The sequence below is a fragment of the Trichosurus vulpecula genome, chromosome 2 (assembly GCF_011100635.1).
Source record: "Trichosurus vulpecula isolate mTriVul1 chromosome 2, mTriVul1.pri, whole genome shotgun sequence".
NCBI classification, from domain to species: Eukaryota; Metazoa; Chordata; class Mammalia; order Diprotodontia; family Phalangeridae; genus Trichosurus; species Trichosurus vulpecula.
The window spans coordinates 120,083,232-120,109,187 of NC_050574.1; the positions used below are offsets into that span (position 1 = coordinate 120,083,232).

The following is a 25,956-nucleotide window of genomic DNA, read 5'->3' on the forward strand; positions in this document are numbered from 1 at the left end:
GTATATTTTGTATATTCTCATTTTCTGTGCTTATCTACATCTTATCCATATACTAGACTAGAAGATGAATTAGGGTAAAGAAAAACAACTTACCTAAAGTGTATCTACTGCCACACCCATCAGTCTTTTATACACAGTAAACACCAACTCAAAGTTAGCTGAATGAATGAAACTTATTAAACTAAATACATGTAACTGTGTAAGTCTAACCCTAGGTCAATAAAATCTCCAAACTAAAATAAAAAGACTCATAAGTCCCTGCCCACTAATTTCAAACAGTATCTTACACAGGTGAAGTTTCATGAAACCTAATACTCTTCCAAATAAGTGTTCTTATTCAATTCTATAAACCTATGCTGATCACCTACCATGTTCAAGTCACTGAGGAAAAAAAGACAAAAGATCAACAGTATCTGTCCCAAAGATTCTTACACTCTACTGAAAGGACACAATATAGGCAAAAATAAGAAGCAACAAGATAATTTTAGAGCCAAACAGGTTTTCAATACCAAGCTGGGGATTTTATCTTCTATCCTTGAGACATTAGGGAACCTATCAATAGCAATATGAAATACTCCAAATTACTAATAATTTGAGAAATACAAATTAAAACAACTTTGAGGCTCTACATCACACCCATTAGATTGGCAAAGTTGACAAAAAAGTTAGATAATAAATTCTGGAGGGAGAAAATGGGCACATTAATTACACTATTAGTAGAGCTACATATTGGTCCAGATATTCTAGAGAGCAATTTGAACTAGGCTCCAAAAGTTACTAAACTATGAATAATCCAGAAATACCAAGAATAGATCTATGCCCTTCCAAAAGGGGAAAAGAACCCACATGTACAAAAAATATTTATAGCAACTCTTTTGGCGGTGAAGAACTAGAAACAAACAGGGTGCTCATCAACCGGGAAAAGGCCGAACAAATAATGGTCGATGAATGTAATGGAATATTATTGTGTTTTAAGAAATGATAAAAAGGATGGTTTCAGAGAAATCTGGGAAGACTTACATGAACTGCTGTAGAATGAAGTGAGCAGAACCAAGAGAACAATTTATATGGAAACAACAACATTATAATGAACAATACAAACAAATAACTATGAAAGACCTAAAACTGTGATCAATGCAATGAACAACCACAATTCCAGAGGACCAATGATTATGCCTCATACCTCCTGACAGAGAGCTGATGGACTCAGGTTGCAGAGTGAGATATATTTTGGACACAGCCAATACAGGACTTGTTTTTTTTCTGGACTGATTACAAGGGTTTTCATTTTTGTTTTTCAATGTTAGGTGTAAAGGAGATGGGAGGGAAAATCCTTATTAATTGAAACAAAATAAAAGTCACATAAAAAAGACAATAGGGAGTCAAGGACACAGAGAGCAAAGATGATCTTGGCAGGGAGAAGTACCACCCTTTTCTTAGTGACTAGAGTAAACAAGGAGAAAATGGGGGGAGGGGTGGAATGTAGTTTTTAAGTACAGAGCAATGGATAACCTCAATTTCCTCTGTAAAGATATGAGGTCTTTTATGGAGAGGGCGACGAGTAGAAAGCTTTGGATAAACAGACAATTTCCATGTCCCTCCAGGTAGCCCACATTAATAGTGCTTGGTTGATCCTCTTGTAAATTCTGTGTAATATTCAATCCTGAGCTGAACTTATCTTACTTAGCTAAGCTAAAGCTAAGATTTTTTTTTTTCTGTTACCAAATTAAAATGATACTTCTTTTTGGCATCTCTCACCTTTCTGCATATCAAGTTTTTTCAACAATCCAATCCAGGCAAACTCTAAAACCACTCAATCAGATAAAATCAGAGAAATAAACAGGAAAATGGAAGCTAAAAAGTCAGGATTTAGAAGTGGAAAGGTTCCCAAAGATTAACCAGTCCATTCTCCCATCCACTATGAAAAAACACACCCCAAATTCCAAAAAAGTCTTTCTCCCATATGATCACACTCCAGCAGTATGAATGAATGAATATTCAGTTTCCTCTCACCTTGTGCTACTGTTGACATAACCACAGATGGTGTTGAGGACACCACAACTGTTACGGCAATGGTATTAGGAACGGGGGATGGAGTGGAACTACTGCTGCCACTGCTGCTGCTACTGACCAAAGAGGACTGGGAAGCAGTTATGACCACAGGCTGCTTCTGAGTCGTGGAGGCAATGACTGACGTGGGGACAAGTTTAGTGACTGCAGCATAATTATGAGATTTCGAAAGAATGTTGGGTACAAAGGTTGAGCTTGGTGATGTGGTTACAATGATCACCTAAAGAAGAAAAAAAAATTAGTTTTTTCATACATATATTCAAACTACATCATAACATGAATTAGCAAATAGAGTTTAAAAGTCAGTTACAAAACCATCACATTTTATTTTATGGTGAACATAATTAATGCTGGGCCAATGATACTCGGGCCTATGAGCAAGAATGTTTGAGTTCCCTTTCTATAAAGTGCCTTGTCTCTACTTAGGGTGAGAATCAAGTAAAGTCAAAAGACAGACACAGAGAATCAAATTCCTTTTGGCTTTTAAAGTCAAACCTATAAAATGGCCTAATTCTATATTTCACTGTATCTGATTTTATTGAATGTGCACACATGCAATAATTCATATTGGTCAGATAAAACAGAGAGAAATATCTGGGGAAATGCAAGATGAAAGGTCAGGATTTAGAAGTGTTCCCAAAGATTAATTAGTCCAAACTATTCATTTTACATGAGAAACAAGCCCAGAGGAGTAAAAGTGACTTGCCCAAGGTCACATCAGTTATATGCTATTGGCAGAATACTGGCAGAACCAATAGTCAATTCCAATCCTACTGGCTGCAAATCAGGTGTTCTTTCCACTTCAATAATGTGCCTGTCCAACGGGGGTAACATAGTGTAGCTTCCTTTCCCCTAAACTTCAAAGCAATTATTTTTCATAGTTGATAATCAGAATTACAGAGGCCAGCAGCCTTGGAATAAAATTTCTAGTCACATAATAACTCTGTGTCTCAGTTAACTCCTTAGGGTCTATTTGCTAACTCTTCTGTGGGTTGCAATATGGTCAATAAAGGGAATTCCCATACCAGAAGCTTCCAATTGAAGAAATCACCACTTTTCACGTACTCATATAAAATTATTATAACAAAAGGAGAATCCGAACCATTCTCTAGTCTTTCCTAATAAAATTTAACAAATAATTCACAAAAGCCAACTTCCTGGGAGCCTGTGTACTACACAGATATGAAAATCTGTTAATAGGTAGGCTGTTAACCATGAGAAGTCAGGAAGGTAAGCTGTGACAATTTTGTGAAAAAACATTACGGTTGGAGTTAAAAGACTCAAACCTAGCTCCTGTACTTCTTATCCATTTGACCTTGGACAAACTGCTTCAACTCTCTGAGCTTCAGATCCTCTTTAGTAAAAACAGTGCTGAATGACCTAAGACCTCAAAGGGCTCAAGCTCTAAATATCACATCTGTAAGATCTCTTACAACTTTGACATTTTATAATTTATCTTAAATCTCTTGATCATAGAACCAGAATAATTCATATCGTAATATCAACATTATGAAAATGAAAATTTTTGAAGAATTTTATAAACTGATAAAGAATGAAACCATCAGAACTTTGGGCACAATTTATACAACACTGTAAAAGCAAGAGCTGTAGAGCTCTGATGAATACAATGGCCACCCATCCACACTTCCAGGGGACTGATGATAAAGTTTGCTCTCTATCTCCATCTGCTATCTACCTGTCATCTACTGACAGATAATGGATTTGGAATGCAGACACAGACATAATTTCTTACCATAGCCAATGAGGGAATCTGTCTTGTCTGATTATGCATATCAGTTACAAGGAATCTGTTGTCCTGTCCTCCCCTTGCCCCCTCTCCTGCCCCTGGACACAGACACAGACAGAGACAGAGACAGACACAGACACACACACACACACACACATTCTCCTCTGCCCAAGGTCACAAAGCTAAGAAAGAAGCTCATTAGGACGGGAATCTTGTCTTCCAGCTAGACAAGTCCAGTGATCTCCCCATTATATCATACTGTTTCTAGAGGAACATTACATTTCTTCAGCCTTTTAAGATTTATGAAGCACTTTTCCCTACTATGATTCTTGAAAGGTGTTGTCACCTGAAAATTTCTCTAATTTTTTTCTATTCTGAATTTACAGAATTACAGAATCCGAGAGTTGAAAGGACACTCATAGGCCTTCCAGCCTAAGCCATACCGGATCAAGCATTCCTCCTATGTCATCACTAACAAGTAGTCCTTCCACCTCTGTTTAAAAACCTTTTTCTTTTTTTTTTCAACTTTTTAAATTATTTAACTTTATTACTGTTGCACCATTTATACAATTACATAAAATTTCAAAGCATCCATTGTACATTTTGGTTTTTCTCTTTTTTTGTGTATTTTTTTCATTTTCCAATGAGTGGTGTATTGGTGTCTGTGACACAGAATGGAAGAGAAACTGGAACTTCAATGAACGCAGATTTTTTTTTCATTTCCACTGACCAATAAACAGAACTATCGGTGCACCCAACCAGGGACAAGCATTAACTCATCATGAGAAATCTACAGGTAGGTTAAGTAGAATAAGAATGCTGGTTACTCCCAAAAATATCTGGAGAGGAAGAATGGAGGATTGGCATTGAGAAAAAATGTGGACAGCTAAGTTGGTACTGTCTGAAAGTTGGCATTCATTCATAGCATTAAAAAAATATCAAAATAAGAAATGCTGTAAATAAAAAACAAACACAGAAAATACTGCTTTCACAAAGATTTGATTGCCTTGGCACAGGCCCTATGGGCAGTATCAAACACATCACTCCCAAGCCCTATTACAGAAGAAAAGAGATTCTGAAATATCAGTGGAGTGGACATAATAGCAGTTCAGGTACAAAAGCTGCATTGCACTTTCAGAAATCCATCTTTAAAATCCAGGACTTATTTGTAAAGTTGACTGAAGGTATATTAGATATTTCCCCACAAAAATACTATTTATATTCTCTCTACACCCTCTCCCTCCCTTGACGGGATATCCTTTTTTGGGGGCAATATATATCATTATTTCAGATTTGAAACAAGTTAGTATAGCTGGGGGGGGGGGGCGGCAGGGTGGAGAGAAAAAGAGAAAGAGAGAGAGAGAGAGAGAGAGAGAGAGAGAGAGAGAGAGGTTGTTTTTAAGTGATTATTATTATCATCATCATTTTTTTTCAATAGGCTGTCCATGTTACTCTGAATTCAAGGTCAGGGTGTCAGAAGGTTTAACCTCTTCTGCTGGGGCTGCAGGTCCCTAAGCTTTAGGTGTAGAGCTACAGGCTTCCGCTGCTGCTGGGGTTTCCTTGGAAGAAGACATAGCTTTTGCTGCTGCTAGGTTTTGAGTCTAAAGCTGGAGCCACTTCACTTTTAGCTTCTTGGGTGACAGGAGCCTCAAGTCTTTTTGGCTTCCCCTTCCTCTTTGCTCTTGTCATCTACTTTACTAGTTGCTGTGGCTTCTGAAGACTGGGAGATCCTTGCCTCAGTGCTAGGCACCAAAGTCTTAGAAGCACCACTATTAGCCGCTGGGGCAAAGGCAAGAGCCTGCTCCAGCTCAGTATCCTTCTGTGGCTCCACCTTTCCACCAGGGACAGACTGGTTTCTCAGACTCTGATTTCAGAGCCTCTTCTTTACCAGCCGCTGCATCCTTCTCCGCTTCCTTATCTTCTGTCTTGTTAGCTGTGATCTGGGAATCTTTATTGGTCTTCTCCTCTTTGTTCGCCTTCACGTCTGCGGTCTCTGCCACTGTCTGGGTCCCATCATTCTCCCTGGGAGTTTCTTCTTCCTCTGCACCAGCTCCTTCAACATTCTTGTCTTTATCCTTGACTTTCTCATTGTTTACACTGTACCCCTTCTTCTTGCTGAGCTTGCCTCCCATCTTTGGAGTTCAGAAGTTCCTGATTCAAATGCCTCCTTGAGGGTAAGGACTCTTTTTTGCCTTTGTTGTATGCTTAGCACAGTGCCTGGATTTGTTCTCTTTTCCGCCCCCTCAGTGTATGTACGGTGTGCCCTTGCCTCACCAAGAGAGCCTCGGGGAGCCTAGGGTCTGCTCGGCTGGGGTTCGGTGGTGGGATGCCTCTCCAGGGCTCAAGAGTGGACACTGGAGTGAGGGGAGCCTATACCGAAAACCTTTTTCAACTGAAAGTCTGTTTTATGATCCTCATCTCCTTCCAAGTTATTACATTACGTAGAATTTTTAGAAAGCTTCCCTTCTTCTCAGGGAACCAGCCCTCCTAGCTTATGTGCTTATTCCTATGACTTCTTTCTTCAACTACCCAAAAAAGCAAACACACCTTTAGACTTCACTTCTAAATATTTCATCTCCAAGAACCTGAACTCTAAAATTCCTTTTCTGGATCACAATCCTGTATCTTCAGCACCATCTAGCTCCTCAGGAGCCTGCTGTCTGCCCTTATCATAACTGATCAGCCCCTTCCTCCTACCCTGTTCTCCAAATCCTTTAATCCTGTACTTGTTTCACTTCTCTCCCTTCAAAATCTTGACTATATAGTTACCCATTTCGGCAATACAACATCCTTCACCTTTAAGTCTCTAACCCTCTTAACCTACAGAGGATGAAGGCTACACAGGGTATGGGAAGCTTCAGCCATTCACATCCTATTAATTCGCAACCTCTGTGTTAACCCTACCATCTCCTTTCCTCTTATTCCTGAGCCATTAATTGCTTAGGTTAAAAAACAAACAAAAAAAAAACCCATGCTGACTGAATCTAGCACAAATTCATGGTAACCTCAACTGTTCTTTCACTACTGAGAAGCAATCTTTCTAGTCCTCCCTGGCACACTCACACTCCCCTCCACCACTGTTACAAACCTTCTCCTTAAGCCTCTCCTAAACACCCTGCTTTGTCCATGGAGATGACCTCTCATGGATTCCGTAACATTGCTCTCTATTGCTACTTCTCCTCTGTCTCTGCTTGTTCTTTCTCCTCTTCCCTTCATTGGTTCCTTTTTTTCCTCTTGTCCCCAGGTAAGAATTTTCTCTCAAGGCCTCTCCTTGGCACTTTTCTCTTCTTTTTCTGCATTCATTTACCACTGAAGAGGTTTAAAATCTCAATCATCTTTGATACCTCTCTCCCCCTCAAAATCCAATCAGATTTATGAAGTCAATCATATTTCAGCAAAATAGAAGCTCCTTGAGAGTAAGAAATGTTGTTTAAATCTTTCTAACCGCAGCACTTTCCACAGTACCTGGCATTAATTAAGTAGGCTTGCTGATTGTCTGGTATTCACAAGCTCTACCACATTAGTCCCCTGTTCTCCATTCACAGTTTTCAACCCAAGTCCAAACCCTTACCTCTACTTGGACGGCTTTTACAGTCTCCTAACTGATATCCCTTTCACGTTGCTGCCAAAATAATTCTCTAAAAGCACCAGTCTGAATACGACACTCCCTGCTCAAAATTCTTCAGGGATTCAGTACTGCCTATGGGACAAAATACAAATTCCTTAGCCTGGCATTTAGGAGTGCCACAATATGGCCTCAACTTTCCTTTCTCACCTTATTTCACTCTACTCCCCTTTTCACATTATGTAGTCCAGTCAAACTGGACTGCTAGCTACTCTCAGATCTCATTTTGCCCTCTTCTAATTCCATTCAAGCACATAGGTCAGCCCTATCCCTTACAGACTTCCACTGTTGAAATCTTAATTGTTCCTATAAGGTATGGCTCAGATATCAGCCACCTCCACCATGTAGTCTGTAAAAGTAAGTTTTCCCTCCTATTTCTTATATCACTTTGTCCAGATACTTAACACTCTACCGTATCACACTAAATTGTACAACTCTCATTCCCATTTAGATGGTTAGCTACTTAAAGGACTATTTTTCATCTTCGTATTCCCAGAGATGAATGTAGGACCCTGAACATAGTTGATAACTAATAAAAGTGTGGTGAATCAAACTGTTCACAATGTTAAAATGCTGACTACAAATAATTAAATGAGGAGTGTATCCTGAGTAATGACATGCAAAAAATGCAATTTACTTTTTTAAACTTCCACCTAAAATGGTTTTTAAAAGTTTTAGAACTTAAAAAAAGAGAGATTATCTTCAGTCACAAGAAAGTTCACCTTCTAAAAAAACATCATTCCTTGACAATGAGTTGCTATAAAAACATCATGTGACCCATCAGACTACAATGAGCAGATACATGGCTTCTAATCATGAAAGAAAAGTGCCAACCATATATGGGCACAGAAAGAATACTGCAACTGGAACCAGGTTCAAATGCTTGCTCTGCCACCTAATACACAGGTCACCATGGACGAAATAATAATACTTAAATAGCTAGCTTGCATATAATGCTTTAAAGTTTGCCAAGCTCTTTACATATGTTATCCAGGTGACCCTCACAACTCTGTGAGGTAGGTAGATATTATTATCCCCATTTTTACCGGAGAGGAAATTGAGGCCTTGCCCAGGGTCTTAGAGCAGGATTAGAACACAGGTCTTCCTGACTTTAAGTCCTACACTGGATGAAGATACTTAGCTTTTCTCTAGGCCTCGGTTTCCCAGCATATAAAATAAGGAGATGGACAAGATGCCTCTAATTCTTGATCCTCTGAGCCTGTAAGGGAGGCAGTACAGTACCATGGCAAGCACAGAACTCCAGACTTTCTGACTGTGACCAGTACTTCCGCTTCTCACTGATAATGGCCAAGAAAGGTTACCAGGAAGGCTGCTAATCATATTCACTCTCCACATTGAGTGCTTCCTGACTTCCAGGCCCTATGCCAGCAACTGAAGAAGACACAAAGTTTACTACACTGTCTCTGCCTTTTGGAAACTTATAAACTGAGGTGGGAGATATGACATGACAAATAAATATGATACAATACAACACATAATAGTACATTCGAAAGGTTAAAAACTGTTATGAGATGCCAAAGGCAGCTCATTACCAAATGGGGAGAAATCACGGAAGGTTTCATGGAGAAAATGGCAAGTGAACTGGATTCAAAGGAATGAGGAGTCATTCGAACAGGTGACGAGATCAAGAGAATAAGTGAAAGAGGAAATGGGGATATATCCAAAAGAAAAGCACTGGCAATTCTCCACTTTCAGATGTCTGAACTTTTGGTACCTATTCCAATCATTCTGAGAAAAAAAATACTGAGATTCTCTGGAACAAGGCCAATGTCTAAAATTGGGAGGTTGAGAAAATAGACATATTTTGCATACCAAGTTAAAATCACCTTATATTGCCTGCCTAGAAAAGAATGAAGAACAGTGCCATGGCAGCGATTGCCACCTTCCACGTACATACATACCTTCTGCGTTGTCGTGTTGGTTGTCTGAGTGGAGGGCTTCGTGAAGGTTATTTTTACAGGAGACATGTGGGGGGGTAAGGAGTTGGCGATGCTCTGCATAATGTTGCTCATCTTGGGGCTGCCACTTACAGGCACAGTGATAGTCTTTGAGACAGGAACGACAGCCTTGGGAACTTCCTTTAAAACAACGGGGGATGAGCTAGATGAGTTTGTTCGTCTTCTTTTCCTGGGCTTTTCATCTTCATCTGAACAACTAACACCTGAAAGGGCATCAGATTATGGTATTAATGTTATCCTGGCTCCAAGTACACTTTACATAATTCCCAATGACTTTTTTTTTTTGTCTAGACATGTGATTTTATTAGTGAAGGGATCTCCCCAGTGAGAAAATGTCTTCTCCCAATCTAGATCAGCAACTGTTCTCCAATTTAGAGTCTTAAGAGATTGGCCTGGGGCCCTGAGGGGTTAAGTGACTTGCCCAGGGTCACCCAGGCAGAACGTGCCAGAAGTAGGACTCAAACCCAGGCTGCCCTGATTCCAAACCCAGTGCTCTAGCCACTACAACACACTGCCTCTCAATGACTGACACTAACTGTGCCCCCTAGATTCGCACAGCTTATTCTGAATGTGAGTCGATAATCCTTTATTAATTTCCTATTTTGTACAAGTCCTGGTGCTACCTGTGGAGATTATAAATACAAAACAAGACACATTCCTCTCCCAGAGACAACTGAGTTCCAGCAGGCGAGATGAGGCATGGACAGATATCACTAGAAGTGTGAGCTAGAGCAGTGCACAGGAAGGGTCCAAATCAAATGCACCAAGAGATTCAAGGATGTAGGGATTGCTTCCACCTCATGCTCTGTGACTGGACTATTTCTTCTCTATAGACTATGAATGTCCTATTGGTGAATCAAAAAAAAAAATGTTCTAACATAGGTCTTTACACTGAAATGGACTCAATAATCAGAAAGGATAATTCTGCTAACACCACACAAAAAATGAAATCTCAATTCTTGGCCTCTCTTTATTCACCATAATCCACTTGTTTTTGCAATGACTTTTTAAAAATCAAAGTAAGAACTATCAAACCCACTTAAGGTACTGTTGTAATAAAAAGACAAAAAAAATGAGCTCAAGACAAAAACTCTTTAGATCCTCGCCCCCACCCAGCCTTCTCATTTCCATATGACTAAACTAACCTAGAATCAGGACCACCCGAAAGACTGTGATCTCAGCCCCTGAAAGGTGGCCAAAGAGTGATATTCATTAGAATCTTAGTATTGTTTTAAACAAGGAACAACATGACAATTATCTGTATCAGTTATTTAAGGCAAAATAGCATGTAGTAGCAATTAGAAGCAAATACAAGTAAAAATCTAACTACCTTACAAAGTGATATTAAATGATGAAAAAATTTTATAGGCAACTGGAAATATAATGACTAGAAAACTGCATTCAATCTTTAAGAATTTAATACTGTTTAACAAATACTAGGGATTACAGTAATTGTAGGAAATAAACATTAAGCAAGTCATGTAAGGATATTCTTTGTCATTTGTGTTATGTGGCAATTCTTTACCATTACATTATTAATGATAAGGCAATTACATACCTGCAGGAAGACCCTGTTCAAAGGTAGTTCCCCACAGTGAAAAACTATGGAAAGAAAGTAATTTCTCTAGCACCAGGACTGATTGAAAAGTATCACACCTGGTCATACCCCATAAGCATTAGCCCTGCTGAACACTGGACAGCAAACCAATACTGTACTCTAAGAGGGCCCATCCAACCCATGCTGTAGTCTAATGGCAAGACAGCCACGGGCCTTGGCAACACAGTGAATGCCACTTACTTTTGACATAAACGGTACTTCCACTCGGCAAAACAACTACATTGGAGGCAGGACTGGCAGGTCTTGGTGACTTTACCGTTGCAACGCTGCCACTTGGAACTGGGGTGGAGGTTGGGGTTGACGTGGTACTCGTGTAGGAATAGCAAACCACTACTAAACAAATGATAAGAAAGCAAATCTTGTAAACTTTCACAGAGTCTATACAGTTTAACATGGCTAACCTAGAAGTCAACGAAAAAAGTTTATCATCAGTAATTGGTACACCCTGCCCCTCTGCAGATGTCCTCTGGCCTGAGAAGATTCAACCAGCCACCACACCAAGAGGGAAGGCAGAGGAAAGTAAAGTGCAGTGGCACACTTGTGAGCAATACAGGCAGTGTGGAATCATGTAAAGACCACTGGACTTGAATTCAGGAGAGTACTGAATTCAAATCCGTACTCTGCCACTTACTAAATGTGACCCTTCATGAGTCACTTCACTTCTCTAGATAATTCTTGCATTCCCTACCTCACAAAGTTGTGAGGAATGTGCTCATAAGCCTTAGGGCATCACATAAATGCAAGTAGTTATTGTTATCATTATTACTTTTTTTTAAACTGCATTCCTTTTAGTAGCATTAGTGGCCTGCCACCAAGGGAGCAATGGACAAAGCTTTGAAATGTCCAACTATCAACTAGCAGGCAATGGGAAATTCCTATCTGACAGCCAATGGAGAACTTGGGCCAAGTTCTTTCAGAAGTGCCCAGTTCCCTGGTACCAAAGTAAGATGATCAGGAAACTCTCAGAACTCAGACTTAATAGGTTTCTACTTTCAACTCCCTTATCATCTGATGAAGAAAACAAACAGGCAGCAACAGCAAATTCCACACCTGGCTAGCCGAAGTGGATGCAAATGGGTAGACATGGTATCAGAAAGGTAACATTCCCACCACAAAAAAAGAGTAGAAGAAATTGACAGAAGTTTAGTTCAACTGTTGGAAAATATCACCCCCTAAAAAATGTCTATCTTTGGCCATTAAGCTAAACCCTGGCATGAATATACAAAAATCACCTAGTTCTTTTTCTCGGCTCTACTGTTAGGCTGGAAAAGATAGCTGCCTAAAGTAATCTGGCAACTAAATTTATTTCTGAGGGTCATTCCCACAAGGAAGCTGTCATACATGTCTAAATAGGAATGCTCATTCTATCATTATTGGTCATCTAAGGAATGTATCTATATATGGATCGTTTACTATAGTAAATCACAACTATAAAAGCCTATTAATGATCAGAAGTAAGACACACTGGGTGAAACAGAGAAGCACACTGTTGATTCCAGAAGACTAAGACTGAGCTTCATTTTGCAAGACTAGAACTAGCACCTTTTGCCAGTGGCTAAAATGAGTTGTCACCTTGTTATTTTTTACACTCCCCTTGCATTCAATAAAGAAATTAAATAAACTTCTCACAAGTATACATTAGTTAAAAAACTCATTGCAAGAAGGGCTTCTGCTATTTGTCAAATAGCAGATGATTTACTTCTCCTGCCTTTTATTTGGGGAAAGTCTCAACTAAGCAAGATCCCAATTTGATCTTGTTTTCCTAAATCAGAATAGTCCATCATTACATCTTGTAACCTTTAAACATTTAGACGAAAATACTTAGAAATCCAGATCAGATTTTCATAAAATAAACAGTCAAAATCATCTCTCTGGGAGAAACATTATTTCTCTCACCTTCTTTGCTTCCTGTTTCTGCAGGCACTGGAAGAGATGCATTGTGCTGGATAGCTGCATTGGCAACAGCATTAGCTGTGACAGTGAAGGCAGTTTGGGGAACTAGCCGGGGCATCAGTGGTACTAGTCGACGACCTTCAATAGACCATTCTGAAGAGCTATTGGGTCCAGACATACTAAACAAAAAAGAAGAGGCCGCTGCAAGTGTTCTCCATTGTTAAAAAAGCAACTATATATTTTCCAACCAAACATGACTTTTGAGGTAAGACAGTTACTAAATAGTAGAGAGTTGTTCTAAAGAAGTAATACCAAAACCAATGACCATAATTAGGGTTTCAGGTTATTTCACACTTTACTTAGGCAACAACAAACTTAGTTTTATAAACTAAACCTCAAAATATCGAGAATGTGAACTATGAATTTTTAAAAAGTTACCCTTCCACATTTATTTCATTTTTTAAAATACTGAGCCTTCAAATTGATTCCAATTATCTTTTTGTTTTATACTTGATTTCACTAATGACAACTTTTTTTAGTAATTCTTAAAACTTCCTAATATGGTTTAATTTACCAATAAAATGAAAAAAATCAACTTCCAAATCAGATTTATCAGATGTTCACTGATGTTGATAAAAGCTAAACTTTCATTAAGTTTTGCCAAAGTAAGTTTTCCAAAGCAAAGGCTAAAGCAAAAGGTTCTTAATTTGGTATCTATGGATTGATTTTTTGGGGAGGGTGGGGAAAGGTATCTATGAACTTGGATGAGAAAAAAAATTACAACTTTTCTTTCACTAACATCTGCTGTGAATAAACGCCAAAAAGTTGTATTCACAACATAGCTAATTGAAATTCAAAATTTCCTTCAATTATGAATTTGCTAAAAAATATTATGATTTTGATAAGTGATCAATAGGTGCCACCAGACTACCAAAGGGTTTCATGACACAAATAAAGTTAAGACCCCCTGCCCTAAAACAGTAACTGAGAGGGCAGGGTACAGAGGGGCAGGGAAGGACTGCTGTGTGTATGCACATATATTATATTATCTTTTTCATGTTCAAAGCTGACTCTAGATAAACTTTACAGCACTGGAAATAAGCAGAAACCATAATTAGTTATATACTAAAGATCTTTCTGGCAAATGTCTTCCCAGTAACACTCAAACCAGGAGAGGAGATATCAAATGAAGTTGGGTCACTTCTCTTGACTTGGTTCAACAAGCTGATTTTGACCACTGGCTAATCTTAAAGTTTAGGGCCCACCCACAATCAATGAATATTGGGTTATGGCTCTTTTCACTACATACACATGTCTTTCTGGATACTGTTTAAAAATAGACATTTCACAGACATAGCCTAAGCAAAATCCAAGTCTATGTATACGTTGTTTCTTCGATGTCTGATAAAAATGTACAAATACTGAAGTTTTAGAAATGGAAAGTGAAATGCTCCCTTCATTTTAAACAGCTCCTCTCCATTACTGATCGCTTAAAACTATACAACACTCTAGCAAAACGAATTGTTATGTGCCATCAAAACTAGGAACTATATATTTCTTAAATATTCATTTAACTTAGCTTTCAATCTATGCACATTGATTTGGACATTGTTATATCTAACTGGTATCTACTTTTATAGAACAGAATGAATTAGCATACAACATGAGAAGGGTTTAATTTAAATTAAAACTAGGCTTAGGAAAGTGCTTCTTGAAAGCTGTTCAATATTCACACTGAGGAAAAGTGTGCAAATCTCCTCTGGAACATTTTAGCAAAAATGAAAAAATGAACGTTCAAGCTACAAGTTATACCTATAAAGTCTAATCTCTGTTTGAAGCAAGAGATTTAAGGAGAATGAGAGAAGCAAAGAGAGGTAAGAATAAGCAATAGATTATTTCTAAAGGAAAAAAAAATTCAAGGATCTTCCATTAGTTATTCCACTTTTTTCCCAGTGTTTAAAAATATCAATTGGCCACAACTTAGCTATCGATTTTATTAAATTGTCATCTATCCACTTTCTTGTTAAGTGTTAGACAACAAAGAAGGTTGTTCTCCACTTACCTTTTAAAGCAGGAGATTTCCGCCCTGCTACTCCCTAATGTATTGTTTAAATGATGGCCAATGCCAAAATTTGGAGAAGATTATGAATTCCAAGAGCATGGATTCAGAGAAACAACAGTACAGATGGCACTATAACTTGGACAGAGAATTTATAAATCCTCTGAATATTTCCAACATAGCCAAAAAGTGGTTTTTCAATAGAACTGATTTTAGGCAAGTAAAATGTTAAACATACAATACTTAGGCTCACCAAAAAGAAATTCATATTTGTCTGGGAATGAAGAATGTAATTTGTATTTAGTTATCTGAGTAATTTATTGGAGGAAAGAGTTTTGAGGCATCAGAAGATCCCAGATATGAGGGGCTATAGAGCATCACCGGAGCCCTATATAATCAGGGCGTTCTGGAATGAAACATTTGTTCTGAGAGAAATCCCAGAGAAGGCTGATAGAAATCCCTGACCCCTCTTTGTGAGGGAAAAATCCACAAGGCACCTGTCAGGTATAACAGAGGCAGTTTGCCTTACTGGGCAAAAGAGCTGAATGTGGCAAGTCAACCTCTCTAAACCTCAATTTCTTCATCTATAAAATGGGATAATAATAGCAATACCTATAGTCCCCACTCCATGGAGCTATTGTCAAGTCAATAATAAGCATTTATTAAGCTCGTGCCAGGCACTGTGCTAAATGTTTAAATGAGGTAATATAAATAAAATAATTGCTAATCTTAAAGAGCTATTTAAAAAGTCTCTGGCCTGCTGGGCCCTGAAACACTAAGAACATTAACAAAATGATCTCTATCCTCGAAAAGTACTTCACATGTACCCTGTGCATGCCCAACTCCTGGAGGAAAGAACAGAAATTCCAGATCCCTCCCACACCTCACTGCTATTCCTAGAATCACAGTTGGCTGGAGTTGGCCTTGTTAAAGGACCCTAGCCCCTTAGATTCTGAGTTTTCTACTCATACTACTATGACCCAGCACGGTCCAGTACGATGACTGAACTAAAATCCTGTCCCTGCTACCAACTACTTTCTATGGGCCCTGAAGCAAGTGTCTCCACCTCTTTGGCATGCTTCTCTCCTTTATGAAATACAAGGACAGGACTAGATGATCCCTAAAGTCACTTCTAACTCTAAATCTTTACAGGTTCTAATATGGCCTTTCAATTAAATTCAATCCAAACATTTATAAACTTTGTAAATGACAAAAGGATAACAATGTAGCATCTACTGGATGTGCCTAGAGCCACAAATGAGGCTTTTCTTTGATTTTAAGCACCCTACCTACTGAAGTTCTTCCATCTCTCCCTCCTCCCAAACAGCCCTCCTTTTGTGTTTAGTATTCTCTGGTTTCTCCTCTCCACTCCTCCCAGCCTGGGGAGAGAAATCTGTGAATGCAAGTCTCCCCAGCTGCATTCCTTCCCAGCTCTGGTTGTTTTCTCAGGCTCAGGGGGTACACAGACCTCCTGCAGGTAATCTCAGGAAGAATTGCAGGAGCTACAGTATGCTCTGCTGGCACTTCTAAGGGAAGGGGGAGGAGACAGTGGGGGGACCATTCATCCCTTCCACTCATTAGAAAAGCACATCTGGGCAAGCTAGTATTACAATATAAAACACGAAATTAAAAAACCATGGGGTTTATATGTATACACTAAAATTGAATTTTTAAAAAGAAAAGTCAAATTCACGTGTAAAAAGAAACCAGAAAGGAAGAAAAAAGAAGAAAAAGGAACATAAGGCAGGTAAAAGCCAACTCTCAATTATCCATGCTAATGTAGGGAGGAGGGAAAGGGAGAGGTCAAGCATATTAAAGAAACCCACGACATTTTGGTAATTAATTTTTACCTCCTCCACCAAACTTGCCAGGACTACTGACTAATTTAAATTTCAACTCCTCTCCCTTCCCACCCTCTGACTAAAGATACTCCCAAGCAACAAAGTAGCTAAAAGGTGGGCAGCATAAGGAAGGGGGGAGGAAAGGGAAGAAGAAGGAAAAGCAAGGGGCCTGGCTAATTCATACATTGAATAATATGGCCCTGAATAATTGAGAGCTATAATTTTGAATTTTTAAATTAAAAACAAGTAAAAGCCTGAAATAATAATAACCTATTTGCATACCTGTAACTTGGTCTCTCACCCAAATATAAGGATAAATTCATTCTTTGAGGGGGAAAAAAGGAAAAGGAGACTAAATAAATGTTATCCTTTAAGTATGAAATTGACGCATCAACTTAACAACTAATTGTCCAAGAACAATGCTACCAAGAGTCTCGTTTTATTTGAGAGGCTTTGAAAGCTATTTTTCTTCACTTTATTAACAATAACAACATCTTCCTATTACCCATTCTCAAACTAGAATCTAGCTCACTAACCACTATTTGAAAAGCTTTCAAATTCAAAAGTTAATAGCTTTGGAAGGAATGTATTATTATGTGAAACCATGTCAGTGAGCCAATTAAATGCAAAATGTCTCCAATGAAAACGTTCAAAATTTGTATAGTGCCTACTTCTCATGTATCTCAAAGTGCTAGTAAATCCTCAGAGCAATACTAAATAGCAGTAAATAGGTTTTTTTTTTTTACTAATTTACCTTACTAATAGTAGTGAAGTGGTACCACCACAAGAATCTGAGCCTCAGTTTACCTATCTGCAAAATGTGACTCACCATTAAGATTACAGGTTAGGAAAAATGAGAAGCAGAGAATAATATTTCTAACTAATTTAGAACTTGCTGCTTAATGGCTCACATTATACTGCAAAGTAACAAATTAAGTTTTTCTCTTTCTTTTACACTAAAATTATTAATTAAAAATAAACACAATACATGTTTTCAGAAAGCATTCTTTACTCTTAAAATGGATGTGCCTCTGAAAAGTTGTGTGCAAGTCAAATTTTTGTAAATCACTTCATATTTTTCCACTGCCTTAAAACACCATTGCCCAGTGGCTCTACCTTCACTCATGACTCATCTTCAGGTGGCAGCAGCCTCTATAAACCATGCCTGAGCCCTACCCTCACTCCTTCACCCACCCAACATCCTCTTAGCAGAGTTCAAAATTTAAAAACATTTAAAAGAACAAGGTGAGTTACTTGCTATAACATTAATTATTCTATGATGTGATTTATCTATTCTACAACTTCTGATTTTCATAAATTCAAGTTCAAATCTCATAAAGCAGAGCACCCCATACCTAACATATAAGAAAATACATTGATTACTCATTAGACTCAAATACCAGACAATTTGTATTTCCTATTTATACAATACTGTACAAGGCAAATCCTATTACAGAAAGAAGGAACCATCCAATTTTGTATGCAATGAAATTTGGTTGCATCGAGCATTATTCCATATAAATGGGTTGTTAGCAAAAGCTTAAAAATCTTGAGTTATCTGGAAGTTTTACTGCAATAGGATTTAACCTGGATATGTTTATTTTCCTGATAAAATATCGATAAACATACCAGTTTAACAACAGTTAAATACGGTTTCACTTCTGTAGTCAGCTTCCCTGAGTAAGTGAAGACATTACCATAAAGATAAAAGACTCAGGTACCTACTATATAATGGGAACACTGTTTCCTAGCCGTTATAAAAATTGTGTGTAATATGACTAATAGCTTACTTATGTGCAATTGTTGTTAACCGTTCATCATTTACAGCTCTCCGAACTTCAGCACGGTGGCGTTCTGTTGAGATGCTGTCAAAAAAAAAAAAAAAAAGGAGTCATTATAGAATTCTGCTAAACTGTTTCTTGTTTACATTTATATTTTAAAGCAACAAGTTACCATACCGGTCATAACCAAACCTTCCTCCCCTCCCCCCACAGTGAGATTTCTCTGCTGCAGGCAAACAGGATGACAACCCTGATCTTGGTCTGCAATTTCTTCTTGTCATTGTGAATTCATCTAGGCCATCTGGAATGCCAGCCCCTCTTAGCGACACTAGTTGAAATCTTTCTCTTCTGTTTGAAAATTTCCATAAAGTTTTCCCTAATCTCCAAGCTCTCTCTTTCCTTCTCAAACTGTACTGGAGCCCTTTATAAGGCCCCCTCTTTTAGGTCTCTCAGACGACCATCAATCAACAAACGTTTATTACTGAGGATACATATATAAAGCAGTAATTCTGTCCCAAAAGAGCTTACATTCCAAGGGGGAAGATATCATACACATACAGAGGTATATACTGGATAAGTACAGAGCAGACACAAGGTAACCTTAGAGGAGAAGGCACTAAGTAGCAGCTGGGGGGCCCGAACAAGGCCTTCTGCAAAAAGTACCAGAAGTCAGGGATTCTAAGAGGTGGAGGCGAGAAAAGAGAGCATTTAGGTACAAAAGGGAGCCAGCAAAAAGGCATGGAAAAGGGAAATGGAGGAATGTGTGTAAACAATAGAAAGAAGACCAGGATGGCTAGACCAGAGAGTGGTGGGAAGGAGTAATTTCTATAAGGCACAGGAAAGACAGGAAGAGGCCAGGTTGTGAAGAGCTTTAAATTCCAAAAGAATTTCTATTTGATCCTGGAGGGTCACAGGGGCTTATTTGGGAGGTAGGGGAGAAGAGCAATGGTCATATAATCATATCTGTGCTTTAGGAGAATCACTGTGGCAGCTAAGTGAGGGATGGACTAGAGCAAGAAGCTTGAGGCAGGGATACTAATTAAGAGGCTATTAGTATTAGTATTCTAGACAAGAGATGATAAAGACCTGAATAACAATAGTGGCTGTACAAGTAGAGACAAGGGAATGTATATGAGAAATTGATAAACTGAGCAGATAATCCAGAGTGAGAATGAGAAGCTGAGAATAACACCAAAGTGGAGAACCTGGATGTATGATGGTGCCCTCGATAGGAATCTGAGGGCTCTAAGTTTGTAGGATAAGTTAAAAATCTTACATTATTCTCATCTGTGTGATTATATTTACTCTATTAAGTTGTAAGCTCCTGAGTACAAGGACTGTCATTTTTTCCATCTTTCCAACCCTATTACCTAGAACAGTAAGTGCTTAATAAATGTTTACTGAACTTAAGAGCTGAAAAAGTGTGTGTGTGTGTGTGTGTGTGTGTGTGTACATACACATACACTTGGGGGGGGAGAGTATAGGTTCAATTCAGATTTTAGACAATTCAGACCTACTACTCCTCATCAGCAGAAATTTGATGGAATTTAGAAATGGAAGGAACTTTAGAGACCACCTACTCTGACCCATTTTACAGAGAGGATCCAGAAAGATAAAGGCAATTTTCTACAAGGGTGAATGCACTAGTAAGAATTATATACTAGGGCTCATTTCCCACATCTGAAACTTAGTAGTTGTGTTGTCCTGGGCAAGTTCCTTCATCTTCTGAAATCTCCCTTTTCTTTTGGGTAAAATGTAGATAACAGTACCTGTACTGCCTAAATGGTAAGGTTGTGATTGGGAAGCACTATAGAAATGAACACATCATCATCATCACGACCGCCAACACTATCACCCATAGTCCCAATGGTAGTAACAGAACTCAAAATTTGAACACAGACCCTCCAGCTCCAGAAATCCAGTGTGGCTGCCATTACATCACATTACCTCTTTTTTTAAGGGGAAGGGAAATGATCATCTGGGGGAAGATTGTGAAGAGGATTCCTACTCTAGGTGGGAAGATGGACAACCAGCTCAGAGAATATACAGTTCTATGCCCAATGAAACAAACGATTTGAGAGAGTAAGACATTGTATCTGCCTTTAGTGGTAGGAATAATCCAAATGTGGTTCTCGGCTCTAAAAATTGATACCAGGATAGTAACATTTTACTCAACTCATTGGTTATGTATCTTCGGTGCCATGTCATATTACTATAATTTTTTAAGTGTCCTACCGATAATGAATAAACAAACATGAAATCAATACTGAAAGACTAAACAGATTACATTTCACAGTCTAATAATTAATAAAACTGTCTAGTGTTAGTGATGAAGTTTAGGAGTAAATTAATAATATCCTCAAGTTCATGAAAAATACAAATAAAAGTTACTCTCATTTCCATTGAAGAAATAAGAAAAATAGACTTAAATTTTTATTGAGTAGAAAATTTTCTGCTAAAGAAATTAGACTATATCAAGATAAGTTATAATAGAATCATCTTCACCATAAATTGTTTTCTAAGAACAGTCCAAATGGGATACAAGGAAACAGACTCTGAACCAAAGAATCTAACTCTTAGTTGCTGAAACCTTTTTGTCATATTGGTCAACCAGCTTGAGCTGGAACCCTTTTGATAACTCCCACTTCACTTCTTGAGGTCTCAGTTTCCTCAACTCTAAAAGGAGGGACTGAATTAGATGATATTGAAGATACCTTCACATTCTATACACTAAAATCTTCAAACAAGTATTCATCTAGACCTAGTCTGAACATCTGCCTGAGAGGGACCTCACATCATGACCTCTAACAATAGCCAATTTGATTTTCAGAAAACTCTGATCGTATAGAAATTCTTGTTTATGTTAACCTAAAGTCAGGTTCCCTGAAACTTCCATTGATTAGGTCTAATTCAGCCCCCTAGAGACACACAGTCTCTCTTCCAGATAATTCAGTTCAACAAATATTTACTAAGTGACTATCCTTCCAAAATTTCACATCACGCGCTCTACATTACAGACAAACTGACCAACGGGTTGCTCCCAAGTTTAACATGCCATTTCCACCTCTTGGAATTCTAATCTTCCTTCAAGGTTCAACTCAAATACTGCCACCTCTTCTGTGCAGTATTCCTTGTTCATACCTCCTTCTCCCTCCCACCGCCACCACCATCGATGCCTAATGCCTGCTAAATTGAATCCCAGCCCTGGAACCATCATCAAATCAATACCACGAGTGCTACTAGAAAGAATATGACCCCATGTGGTGGCCTGTGCCTCTGCTATGGGAGGCTGGGATGGACAGATCTCCTGAGCTGCAACAGGGTTAAAGCCAACTGGGTGTCTGTACTAAGTCAAGCATGAGTATTATGAGCCTCCAGGGAGCAAGGGTTCACCAAGCTGCCTAAGGAGAGGGAAAGTGGCCCATGTCATAAATAAAGCAGATTAAAGCATCCAGGACCATCAGCAGTGGTATTGGGCCTGTGAATGGATGCTATACTTCTAGCCTAAACAAGACAGAGAGGAGGAAAGAGGGGAGGGAGGGAAGAAGGAAGGAAAGGAGGAAAGAAACAAGGAAGGGAAAGAGAAAAGGAGGAAGAGAAGGAAACAGGAAAGAAGGAAGCAGTGTATAAATGTACTCTTTGATAGACCTAGAGTCAAGAGACCTGGGTTTGAATTCTGGCTCTAACAGTAAAGAGTTGTGTGGGAACATGCAGTTTAAACCCTAAGGAACCTCAAGTTTCCTATTCTGTGAAATAGGGCTAATATTACTTGATCTACTCACAGAGTTGCTACAAGGAAAGCACACTGTAAACCTCAGAGCAAAGGACCTGGATTTGAATACTAGCTCTGCTCCAGGCTCCCTGTTGTGTGATCTTAGGCAAGTCCCTTAAGCTCCCAAGGTATCAATTTCCTCATCTGTAAAATGAGGGGATTGGACCAGAGTTGGACTAGATAACTTCTAAGATCTGTTCTAGTCCTCAAACTATTATCATATTATCTCCTGATGTTACATACGCTCTTAGTCAAAAGCAACCTCTACCATTTGCAGCCAGCTTCCCCCACCTCCTTTTCTAGATTCAAGGACATCTCAAGCACACCAAATGTCCTATAGACCTAACAAAAACCTGCCTCAATAAAGGCTTTCACTTGGGTGCAACAGCAGCATGCTAAAACAGAAAGAGGACTAAATCTGGAATCAGAGGTCCCAGGCTGGGATCTTGGCTAGCACTACCTGTCTGACCTTGGATAAGTCACTCCGCCTCTCTTTATCTATGAGGGGGTTGGACCTGATGATCTTCAAGGTCCCTTCCAGCTCAAAAATTCTATAATCCCATAACTAATCAACATTCCTACCAGAACGCTGGCCACAAGCCAAAACTAGAATTTGAGATTCCCTTAGCAGCATCAATAATGTGAAAACACAAGAATTTGTTTCACAAAGTATTTGGGTGGATATTATAATTAGTTATAAAGCTTATCTTGTATTTTCTTATACTGATCTGAATATGAGCTCCTTGAGAACAGGAGTTGTCTTTTACCTTTCTTTATATCACCAATCTTAGCATAGTGTCTGCCACATAAAAGGTACTTGATAAACGTCTTCTGACTGTAATGAAATCTGAAAATGAAAATCTGTTTCACATTAAATAAATATATTTACCTAAGAACTTTTGAGAGTTCCCCGAGAAGATCTTTCTTTTCCTTTGTGAGGTCCCCCTGTGCCCGCAGGGCACTGATAACTCCAGCATATGCCTCCAATTCTAGAAGAAGAAGAAACCAACTTTTACATAAATCTTTAATGCTTTGAATTTAATAACGCGTATACTATAAAATTTCACTGCAAGAAACAATCAAATCAGCTACAAGTCAAAGAAAAGTGTCTTTAAAATAAAAACTATTACTAAAAATGTCCTAAATAAACACATAGTACTTCATCTTGCTGCAAATGACTCTTGTTCAAGTCTCAGGCATAAATGCACTGTAAGGAATAAATCTGGAAGGAAATATTCCATTTTATACAGACACTGAAGCCAAGAGAGCCAAGGACATCCAATGACTAACCAGTAAGGCAACTCAATTCAGTGCAAACATTTATTAAACATCTATTTTCAAGTCTTTGTACTAGATACTAGGAATAAAAATGTATGAGATGGAGAGAAATGGCGAGGTAAAGACAGAGAGAGAAAGAGACAGGGAAAGGGGGGAAGAGCAGTTGGGAAGGGAGAAGATGGGAGAAGGAGAGAGAGGGAAACAGAGAGAGAAGAAATTACTTTCAGGGGTTGGGGGAGGTGGGAAGAGAAGGAGCTAGAGAACACTACCTGGATAAAGTGGCAGATGGAAACTGGAAGAGACTATTCCAGACATGAAAGAAGATCACAGACAGAGACAAAATTGTGGGAGAGGACAAAACAAGAAAGAAACAGAAAATAATCCAGTATGGATAGAACAGAGAAGGAGAGTAGCATAAATAAGAAAGGATAAATAGATAAACTGAAGCCTGGAGCATGGAGAGTCTTGACTGGCAGAGTCAAGAGTTTATATTTTACTTGGTAGGGAAAGGGAAGCCACTGAAGATTTTCAAATAGAGGAATGACATGATGCAAATAGTACAAATGGATATAAATGAAATGAAGAGGGGACTGGCTATAAGTAAGAAGTTAGGAGGTCAGGACCGTCTTAACAAGAAGTGATGAGGGCTTGATGAGGGTCCACTGGGAATGAAAAGCATCTGGATTCAACAGACCTTTCAAAGATTCACCAACTGAATGGCTCTGTGGGATGAAGGAAAGAGTCAAGAGATGACTTTGGGCTGATAATCCTGAGAGGATGATGGTGCCATTAAGAGACCATATGTCCGATGAAACAGAATTCCAAAAATGCTCTGAAAAAACTATGAAAATCTCACAGGGGAATTCATTCATTCACCAGTCTACCTGCAGATACCTCTTTAAGTCTTGCCTAAAAATGTATTTTTGTACAGTAGCAAAAGCCCTCAGTAGGCCTGGTTTCTAGATCTGGCTTTGCCAGTAATCTGCTGTATGACCTTGGGCAAGGTACTTCCCCTCTCTGGCCCTTAGTCTCCCCATTGATAAAATTAGGAGTTGGACTAGACCATCTCTAAAGTTCTTTCTAGGTCTAACAGTCTATGATTCTAAACAATTTCATCCTGTTCTTACTCCCTCTCATCTGATGGCAGAACAAGCACCAAAGAGAGAGACTATAATGCATCCTCTGCTTTTCTCAGATCAGGAGAGCCTGAATAACCCTCCTAGACAAGGAGTGCCAGGCCCCAGTGCCAGGCAATTTCATTTTACTATCCTTCCATAGAATGAAACAGCATAAATTTTCATACTCTAATTTCATTTCAGAAATGAAAGGGCACTTAATGATTCCCTAGTCCATCCTGTTTATTCCAGAAATGGAAAATTGAGGCAGAGGGAGGTAAAATAGGATACAAACATAAATAAGATAGTGGTTTTGAGCCTTGAAGATTGTACATTCTAGTAAGAGAGGTAGACATCCACACAAAAAACAATGCAAATAAGTACATAAGTGACCTAGGAAAAGGTACAAATATAAAAGTAATTGGCATGCAGTGGGAGCAGAAAACTTCTGGCTGGAGAATTTAGTTTTAGAGGGGACAGCATTTGAGTCGAACCTTGAAGGATGGAAAACATTTCAACTAGCAGTGGTAAAGAAAAGTATAATGGAGGTAGAGAGAGACAGCATGTACAAGCAAAGGTACGCTTTAGGGAATGGCAAGTAGCCCAGTTTTACTGTAGAACAGAGTAGCTATAAATGAGGTTGAAAGGTAGGCTGAGCCAGATCTGAAAGGGGTCTGAATGCCAAACTAAGGAGTTTGCATTTTATTCAGTAGTTAATGGGGAGACCACTGAATGCTGAGCAGGAAAATGACATGACCACAGTCAAGAATTATGTAATATCCATGTGTAAGATGAATTGGAAGGATGAGTAAGAGTCTGGTAATATGGAGACTAGAACGAATCTGTGTAAAGTAATAAAGGCCTAAACTACAATGGAATAGAAAGGAGATGAATTTGAGACGCTAGGAAGGCAACTAATTAGAAGTGCAGATACTGGGGGAACAGGAAGAATTGGAGACAACTCCAAAGATTGAATTCTAGATGATTAAGAGAATTTTGATATAATTAGCAGAAATGGGGGAGTCAGAAAGAAGAGAGTAGAGAGGGCAGATGAATTTAGTTTTGGACATTTTTGAGCCTGAGGTGGCTGAGGCTCAACAATTTAAAGAGAACAAAAGTAGTTAAATGCTGCCAACATTTCCACACGGTTTAATCCTAACTTCATCATCATGCATAGA

General features: G+C 38.7%; 1 protein-coding gene across 6 annotated transcripts in view; it reads right to left on the bottom strand.

Moving 5' to 3' along the window:
- The window catches only part of EMSY (EMSY transcriptional repressor, BRCA2 interacting), a 91,447-nt gene that overhangs the window by 60,404 nt on the left and 5,087 nt on the right, over positions 1 to 25,956 (bottom strand). For 3 of the 6 annotated variants that reach the window (XM_036745189.1, XM_036745190.1, XM_036745185.1), the window contains exons 3-9: positions 23,275 to 23,374; positions 18,623 to 18,697; positions 17,115 to 17,156; positions 12,936 to 13,111; positions 11,220 to 11,372; positions 9,365 to 9,624; positions 2,014 to 2,290 (exon numbers count right to left, since the gene is read on the bottom strand). In XM_036745189.1, coding sequence (XP_036601084.1) covers positions 2,014 to 2,290; positions 9,365 to 9,624; positions 11,220 to 11,372; positions 12,936 to 13,111; positions 17,115 to 17,156; positions 18,623 to 18,697; positions 23,275 to 23,374 — 1,083 coding nt within the window. The remainder of the gene's footprint in view (positions 1 to 2,013; positions 2,291 to 9,364; positions 9,625 to 11,219; positions 11,373 to 12,935; positions 13,112 to 17,114; positions 17,157 to 18,622; positions 18,698 to 23,274; positions 23,375 to 25,956) is intronic. The other 3 variants (XM_036745186.1, XM_036745188.1, XM_036745187.1) reach the window with 3 other exon arrangements.